The sequence below is a fragment of the Rhodamnia argentea genome, chromosome 8 (assembly GCF_020921035.1).
Source record: "Rhodamnia argentea isolate NSW1041297 chromosome 8, ASM2092103v1, whole genome shotgun sequence".
NCBI lineage: Eukaryota > Viridiplantae > Streptophyta > Magnoliopsida > Myrtales > Myrtaceae > Rhodamnia > Rhodamnia argentea.
The window spans coordinates 13,998,765-14,008,015 of record NC_063157.1 but is presented as its reverse complement, the minus strand read 5'-3'; the positions used below and the strand labels follow the sequence as shown (position 1 = coordinate 14,008,015).

The following is a 9,251-nucleotide window of genomic DNA, read 5'->3' as shown; positions in this document are numbered from 1 at the left end:
GTCGCATAAGTTGTGGGGCTTGGGAGCGCCCCATCCTTGAACAAAAAAGCCTTTTAGGATTGCTATGTGGTGTTTTTCACCTTCTCAACAAACCAAACGCATTCGCGTTCTTGGGAAAATACCTTAAAGGTCATTCTCTTCAAAGGGATGTTCCTGACCCAAAAGGTTGGATGTGGCACCTCCTTTTCAGGAGGGGAGGGTCGCGACAGTGAAGCCATGAAGAACAAAAAAATAACTTAATAGTAATCAATTAGAAGAGAACAGGCGAATGAAAAGAGAGTTCATGCATTACTTCCATTGGCTAGCTGAGAAGGCAACTAAAGTTACAATTCATTCACCATTTTCATGTGCACGCTTAGATCCTCAAGCATATGAAAAGTATCTTCATAATCATCCCGAGAATCATTCCCAGAATAGAACTTATAAACAGAGCCGCCTAACTCGAGACAACTCTCCCCTGCTATCTTCTTTACCCCTTTGTTTTTCATGTCTCTCCTCGTTTTTGCTGCTTTCTCCCACATCCCAGCCTCAGCATACATGTTTGCAACCATAATGAAATTCCCGCCCCTCCTCGGCTCCAATTCAAGCAGCCTCTTCAGTACTTCACTACCCAGCCCACTTTTGTCCTCAACGTCGTGAATGTTGTATGCACTGAGCAGCGTCCTCCATACTACTGAGTCGGTCTCGATTGGTATTCTTGTTATAAAAGAATAAGCCTCTCCGAGACGCCCAGCACGACCCAGAATATCTGCCATAGCACCATAATGTACCATCATTGGTTTAATCCCGTGAACATACTGCATTTTGTGGAAGAACTTATATCCCTCATCCACTAATCCAGCATGGCTACAAGCACAGAGAACTCCAAGGAAGGTCACAAAGTTTGGGCGTACAGATGTGCTCTCCATCATGTTCGAAAAGAGCCGAAGGGCTTCATTAGCAAAGCCATGTTGGGCTAGCCCCAGGATCATTGCACTCCAAGTCCACACATTTCTCTCCCCCATTCGGTCAAAAACAAAAGTAGCGCACCGAACAGCGCCACACTTTGCATACATGTCAACAAGGGCAGTCCCCAACTGGCAGTTCAAAATCATGCCTCTTTCAATCACTTGGGAATGAACCCATTTGCCCAAGCTCAAGTTCCCCAGCTCGACACAAGCAGAGAGCACAACCACCATTGTGGTCTCATCCGGCTCAAATCCGCAGTTTCTCATCTCCACAAAATACTCAATCCCATCAGCAATTCGCAAATTCTCAATGCAGGCAGTGAGAACAGCATTCCAAGAGACAACTGATCTCAGGGACATTCCATCAAACACCTTGCACGCGTTCCAGATCTTCTTGCAGGATCCATAGAAGCTAATCAAAGCATTCTGAACATAAACGTTTCTCTCCAAACCAAACTTGCAAACCTCTCCATGAACTTGCCTGCCCTGTCGCAGCACCGTAAGAGCCGCGCACGACTTCAAGACAAAAGGGTAAGTGTGCTCATTCGGTCTAATTCCCTGCTGCCGCATTCCAAGATAGACCCGTAACGCCTCTCTTGGCGAATCATTCGATGCGAAACCTCTAATCAGAATGTTCCACGGAGAGGGCGTCGAGATCTCCACGTGCTCGACCATTAAACGAGCGTAGCGCAAGCATTTAGTGGAGGAAGACAGAGAGCAGAGTCGGATGAGCTCGCGGGCAAGAAAAGCGTCGCTGAGGAGGCCAGAGACTAGAATTTGGGCGTGGATTTGAGTGATGTGCTTTATGGAAGAAGAGCGCTTCAAGAATGTGATCAGCTTGTGCTTAATGGAAACGAAATTTGAATTACTGTTGAGGATCTTCACCGGGAAAATGGTGCTGGTGGTCGAGATTGGGAGGGGAACCATGCATTTGGGCAATGTCTGAACAGAGAGCAAAGAAGTCGATACTTTGTGTTTAAGTTGGTATTTGTCATAATTGGACCATGGGTTATTCACGCCATATACATCACCATAGTGCTTTTTCGCCCCATTTATTAATTCAAATCTCAACAAATTATGAAAGATACGTACTTAGTTATTAATATTATTCATGATAATTCTATATGCTTCGAATTTACAACATATTGCAATGCTTGCGTCTTGAAGTTTAAATTTTGAAAAAGACAAAAGCAAAGATCTATCTAGCTGAAGATAAATTGTTTTCCTGGCAAAATGCTTTATCAGTTTGCTAGCAAATAGGCAAATAGTGCTTTTTCAAAATTTTTCTTTTCTTTCTCCAATTTTTTTGCTAGACTAAGACACACTTTTCAAACAAGTTAAAAGAATTCCTTTTGCGTCGAACGATTTACTAATTTCCCCCATTTTCACTGAAAAAACACATGGATGAAAAGAAATAGTGAAAAAAAGTTGATAAAGAATAAATAGTAAAGGTTTTGACCCGATATTTTCATGTGATTTCAATTGTTGTAAAACTTGAATTTTTTTATTTTTTTGTTAATCAGTTCTAGAAGGTAAGTCATTCATTCATTATGTGTGGTCATAAGATGTCTTGAATATAAACATGGGACTTTCATGGAAACTATTTCAACATTTTGAGGGTGAAATTGACATTAGGTTTGTTTAGTGTATGGTATACCTAACACGTATTTTTGTACAGTCACTTAGAACTAATAATTTTTGTAGCTATTCTTGCAGTCTAGTTCTTTTCATGCGTTAACTTATCGTAATTTTTCATTAATTAATTTTCATTGAACTTGTCCCAGTTACTATGTTAGAATGATATCCTTTTCAGTTTTGCTAGAAATACAATGTCCAATTTGACCTTTTTATAGAACTAATAGAACATATGCATATGATGCTTTATATTTTATTGTTTTTTTTTTGGTCTGACGCATGTATAACTTTTGAAGAACGATATTATACTCGTTTATTCAATCTGTGTTAGGGTGATAGAGTATCTAATTTAATTATCTTACTTGATTTATGATGCAACTCACTTGTTTTCCCGTAAAAATAATTGTCGAGGGCATTATATGTAGTGCGACATTTCTTGGTTTATGTCCCTAGCATTTTAAAATGTTAAAAATTGTCTAAAAAGTTCTAAACTTATTACATTTTTGCCAATTCAATCCTAAACCTTTTAATTTTATCAATTGAATCATAAATCTTTTCACATCTTGCCAATTGAATCCATTCGGCCAATTTTAGCCAAAAATTGCTAATGTGGACGCCGGCACCTTTGTGGCATGATCAATGTTGACATGGACAATTTTTAATAATATTTTAATATTTCTTTCAATTTTTTATTTGTCATTTTACTTGTCCTTGTTCTTTCTTTCATTCTGTTTTTTTTTTTTTTTCCTTTTTCACTCCTCTTGCCATCGCCCGGCATTGTCAATGACCAATGACCTTCGCCCTTGCTGGCCTGGCAAGGGCATCCCTCGCCTAATGTCAGCGACCTCCATTGGCCATTGACGAGGCTCAAAGATGACTGGTGGAGAGAAAAGGGAAAAAGAAAAAAGAAAAGGAAAAAAAGTAAAAAAAATTAAAGAAGGAAATCAGAAGAAAAAGATAAAAATAAATAAATAAGTTAATAACAACATTGAAAAAAATATTAAAATATTAATTAAAATTATCAATATCGATACTGGCCATGCCACATAAGACCACCGGCATTCACGTCAACATTTTCCAACCAGAATTAAATGGATGGACTCAATAGCAAAACGTAAAAAATGTTTAAGATTCAATTAGTAAAATTAAAATATTGAAGATTGAATTGATAAAAGTGTAATAGATATATAACTAGTTTTGAAATTTTTTTGCTTTTCATATGCATTAGTTTTAATGTAGTGCCGTCTGTACAATTACCAGATATCTCTTCAAACATACAATATCATAGTTTAAAATTAATTTTTTTTTATAAATTGAAAACTATTTCCTGTTGAAAATTAGTTTTAACTTATGTTTTACCACGTCAACTAACCACATGAGTGTGTCTGGCTTGCTGCTCTCCCGTCTTATTGGGGACAAGACCCAGTGTAACGCTGAACTGCAAATCATCCTAAATTACTAAATTACTAATGTTTCTTTTCTATTGACGACATTAGTACAAAAAATTATGTAAAGTAACAGATAAGTCTAATTAAAATTTTTCCTTCTTTTGTTTCATTAAAAAAAAAAAAAACCTGTTTGGGATAGTGAGATAGAGCCTTTGGTTGTGCGACCAGGGGATTAACTACAATATTTTAATGTAACCGGTTGGCCAATGATACATAGTCATATTTCCATTATTATTGCTGATAAATTGAATATTGAGGCGAATTCAGCTTTATTGACTCTTATGTCAAATTACATCCAAGTTACTTGGATGTCGCAATAAGAGCGGGGAAAATGAAGTTATTTTGTCCAATAAATGTAAAGAGAAAGTGTGAGGTAAATGGACCTTTACAGTTTAAGGTGATGTGGTTCAATCCCAGAACTACATTTCACCTGTTTTACTCTTTTCACTTGAAAACAGACATGACCTTGCGAACTTTCTTTTACCATTGTTTATCACTTAATAAAAATAATTTATTTTCCATTATTGCTGACTACCAAATGAAAAATCAGAAATACTACTTCATGGGCCAATGAATTTTGTTAACTATTAGAACACAGTGTAAGTAAATTTATAACCTATGCGATAAACATCTATATTCTATTCTTATACATGAATTACATCCTAGTTGGACGATTAGGTTTCTTTTCCTAGTGGAGAAGCAGCTTTCTGACGTGGCTCTACCACCTAACAACGTTTTGGGCGCTCTTCTATTGCCATATCAGCCCAATGCTCCTTCAATTACAAAGTTATATGCGAATCAGGAATGTCCAGCACAAAGTAATTTTAGGGGTCACATCTGCGGCCCGTGGATCGCATAGTTTACGTGAAGGGAATTAATTATATAATAGTTTTTGAATGACTGTTATGCTAGCGGTCTATTTTGGCCCATAAAAAAATAAATAATAATTAATTATAAATTATTGTGGGGTTTATTTTTTAAAAAATTTATGGCTCACAGTATATTGTTATTTCCACAGTCAAACAAATACTGCAATGCTAGCAAAGTCCATACATGAACTCTTAAAATTAATTTAGTTTAGAAAGTTCAAAGACATTATTCTTACAAAAACAAAATGGTAGAGTATTTGCGGTCCTTAATAATCTGGAATGACGAAAATTAAACTAAATGTAGTCTTCAATGGCATTTCCCACCACCACCACGATAAGTGCGCATGACGTGGCGCACGCACAGTTGGCCCATGCTTTGAACCTGATAAAAGGATCCAAAAGAGAAGTGTCAATCCGCCACTTCTGCCTTCCCAAGTGTATGGCTCGAGTCGTGTCGTGAGGAGAAAAAGTTAATCTCCCCCGTGTCTTTTTGCGTCCCCGTATGCCCCATTTATCTCCATAAGACTCCTCGACAAATTAAGTCACGAAATTGTCAGATCAAACGACTTTTCAATCACGAACTCACAAGAGGCTTCTAAGTCATCTTCCAGACCCTTCACGAACGAGAACGAAAAACTACGAAACGAAACATGCCCTGAAGAAGAATCCAAGTTTAAAGTGCTGGAAACATCCAGGGTTGCTCCACCTATTTAGTATTTATACAGAACGAATTGTATGTGATCACCCAATTGGTCGCTTGCTCTTGTTCAAAGGTTTCAAGTGCCAAAGAAGACAATGTCACCTGCGCTGTCCCTGTCTCTCTCTCACCTCCCTCTGTGCAAATCCCAAGACAGCATCCCAAAGGAGAGTCCCCATCTCAGGATCAGCTCCACTGCCCAAAACCCATGTCGGAAATCTTCTTCCGACACCAACGTCAGCAGGAGGAAGCTGTTCTCAACTGCAGCTTCAACAGTTCTTGGCCTAGGAACTTCTGGTCCTGGGCCTGTGAGAGCAGAGCCCGTGAGCCCCATCGAGTCCGCCTCGAGCAGGATGTCCTACACCAGGTTCCTGCAGTACCTGGACGAAGGCGCCGTGAGGAAGGTGGACTTGTTCGAGAATGGGACCGTCGCCATTGCGGAGATCTACAACCCCGCCCTGGACAAGGTCCAGAGGGTGAAGGTTCAGCTACCAGGGCTCCCGCAGGAGCTGCTCAGGAAGATGAAGGACAGGAACGTTGACTTGGCGGCTCATCCTATGGAGGTCAGCATGTGGCCGGCGATCCTCGATCTGTTGGGGAACTTGGCTTTCCCGTTGCTACTCCTAGGGAGTTTGCTGTTGAGGAGCTCGTCTTCGAACAATCCTGCAGGACCCAATTTGCCCTTCGGACTTGGAAGGTATGAAAAATCAGCAAAATCCTAGCTAACTGTATATGTATCGAGTCAAGTCGGCAATCCTCGTATGGGGTTTGTTAAGAAAATTGATTCATGTGAACTTCGTAAGCTCTCTTTATTAGTTTAAATTGCCTTGATCATGTCCTTATAAAGCTAACTTTTTCTCCCATGTTAATGAAACAGAAGCAAGGCCAAGTTTCAGATGGAACCGAACACAGGAATCACATTTGACGATGTGGCCGGGGTCGACGAGGCAAAGCTGGACTTCCAGGAGATTGTGGAGTTCTTGAGGATGCCGGAGAAGTTCGCAGCCGTGGGAGCGAAGATCCCCAAAGGAGTTCTTTTAGTAGGGTCACCGGGGACGGGGAAGACCTTGTTGGCCAAGGCCATTGCAGGAGAAGCTGGGGTCCCTTTCTTTTCGCTGTCTGGGTCAGAGTTCATCGAGATGTTTGTCGGCGTAGGTGCTTCGAGGGTACGAGACCTGTTCAACAAGGCGAAGGCGAATTCCCCTTGCTTGGTCTTCATTGATGAGATAGATGCTGTCGGGAGGCAGAGAGGGACTGGGATTGGAGGAGGAAATGATGAGAGAGAGCAAACACTAAATCAGTTGCTCACGGAGATGGATGGTTTTAGTGGGAACCGTGGAGTGATTGTAATCGCGGCAACAAATCGTCCCGAAATCCTCGATTCCGCCTTGCTCAGGCCAGGAAGGTTTGATAGACAGGTAAATCCTCGATTCCGAGTCCTTCAAAGACACTTTAGACAATAATTTGTTCGATTACTGAAACCTTAAATTGTGACTGAGCAGGTAAGTGTTGGACTGCCAGATATAAAGGGAAGGGAAGAGATACTGAAGGTGCACAGCAAAAACAAGAAGCTGGACAAGGACGTCTCTCTCAGTGTGATTGCCATGCGAACGCCGGGATTCAGTGGTGCTGACCTGGCGAATCTAATGAACGAGGCCGCAATTCTTGCCGGGAGGAGAGGCAAAGAAAAGATCACGCTGAAGGAGGTCGATGACTCGATCGACCGCATTGTGGCTGGAATGGAAGGAACCACAATGGTGGATGGAAAGAGCAAAATGTTGGTCGCATATCACGAAGTTGGTCACGCTATCTGCGCGTAAGTACATCAATAGAGCTTGTTACTTTTTTAGCACTAAATTTTTTACTCGTCCTGTTTACAATTTTGATATGCTCTCTTTTGCAGAACATTGACGCCAGGACATGACCCGGTACAGAAAGTCACTCTAATTCCCAGAGGCCAAGCTCGAGGTCTCACGTGGTTTTTGCCTGGCGAGGATCCTACCCTTATTTCCAAACAGCAGTTATTTGCAAGAATCGTCGGAGGTCTAGGTGGCCGAGCCGCCGAGGAAGTCGTATTTGGAGAACCAGAAATCACCACTGGCGCAGCTGGAGACTTGCAACAGATCACTCAGATAGCGAGACAGGTTTGCTTAAAAGAAATTCTTTCAAGTGACTCAACACACAACAAAAACTAATTAATGAGACCTAGATGACAAACCATCTATTTCTAATTTTCTGCATTGTAGATGGTAACAACGTATGGTATGTCCGAAATTGGGCCATGGGCGTTGACCGATCCAACAGTGCAAAGCAGTGATGTTGTCCTGAGGATGCTATCAAGAAACTCCATGTCGGAGAAACTGGCAGACGACATTGACTCATCAGTCAAGAAGATCATTGACAATGCATATGAGGTCGCCAAGGCACATGTAAGGAAAAATCGGGAGGCCATTGACAAGATAGTGGAGCTGCTCCTAGAGAAGGAGACCCTTACAGGAGATGAATTCAGAGCGATACTTTCGGAATTTACAGATGTTCCAATCTACAACACTAGGACTCCTGTTAGGGAGATGATTGAGGCCTAGGAAACAAAACTATAGTTGCACATAAAGCAGGGAGAAAAGAACTTTTAATTATGTACTCTGACTAGAGGAATGCATAAATAACAAGGTTTAGTTTCTTTACACGGAAAAGAGAATTTTGCTGTATTTTACTAATTAACATTCCGACAATTTTCCAATTTGATTGCTGCATCTCGCCAAAATTCTGACAAGTGATTGTCGTACTGCTCCAAAGTATATTATTGTCCGTTTGCAAGTGGAAGATGAAACTAGTAAGTATCTCTTTTTCTATCTTTGACAAAGTTGGAGAAGAACTTATCAGCCAGTTCCCTAAATCTTTCCTAAAGAAGAACCTATATATCATATCCATGTCTAGCAATTTTATTGCTATTTTTTAACTTGTAGTGAATAAGGGTCTGTATGGTAACGTTCCGGAAAAAGTATTTCTGTTCTCAAAATGTTCCCGGAACACTTTGGAAACAGAAATGCGTATGGTAAAAAAGTGTTTCCAAAGTATTCCAAGAACACTTTTGGAGCAGAAACAAAAAACAAGAAAAACTTGTTTCTATGTTCCTGGACACTTTTTAGAAACACATTTGAAACATTTTTTAGAAACAATTGGGAATAATTTTATTTTTTAACACACTTTTTTCTCTTTTGTTCTTGCATGATGTTGACACTTGATTTTGGATCATTTTATTTTAAAAAATTAATTAAAAATATGAAAAAATTTCATAAAATTACAAAATCAACCTTGGAAGCTTTGGCCTAACCTTAGCAACCAATTTTGAACAAAAAATATTTTTTGTAATATTTGACATTTTGCAAATTTATTTTAATTATAAAAATAGCCGAAAATAAGGAAAAATAGTATTTGTAGTCAAAAAAATGTGCAAAAATAGTCCATATTCTTATTTTAATTCCCTTTTCATTTTGGTCTCTTAAATTTAAAAAAACTCAATTTGGGACCACATGCCTCTTCATTGAACATAATCCCAAATTGACTAAAAAAATTCATTTTAAATCATTTTAGCCAAAATTTTTACTTTTAGAGTCATGACATGAGATTTTGATACCTTGCATCTCATTTCAGT

The 9,251-nt window shown here is 39.6% G+C and overlaps 2 protein-coding genes across 2 annotated transcripts; one reads left to right on the top strand and one right to left on the bottom strand.

Annotated features, from left to right (window-relative positions):
* Positions 1–289: 289 nt before the first annotated feature.
* On the bottom strand, positions 290–1,966 carry LOC115752903 (pentatricopeptide repeat-containing protein At2g36730). Its single transcript, XM_030691317.2, has one exon. It carries the CDS (start codon positions 1,872–1,874, stop codon positions 324–326), a length of 1,551 nt encoding a protein of 516 aa, XP_030547177.1. The 5' UTR covers positions 1,875–1,966; the 3' UTR covers positions 290–323.
* A 3,595-nt stretch (positions 1,967–5,561) lies between these two features.
* LOC115752870 (ATP-dependent zinc metalloprotease FTSH 6, chloroplastic) lies at positions 5,562–8,280 on the top strand. Its single transcript, XM_030691268.2, has 5 exons — positions 5,562–6,293; positions 6,474–7,014; positions 7,099–7,412; positions 7,500–7,740; positions 7,843–8,280. Exons 1-5 carry the CDS (start codon positions 5,695–5,697, stop codon positions 8,179–8,181), a joined length of 2,034 nt encoding a protein of 677 aa, XP_030547128.1. The 5' UTR covers positions 5,562–5,694; the 3' UTR covers positions 8,182–8,280.
* The last annotated feature ends 971 nt before the right edge of the window (positions 8,281–9,251 follow it).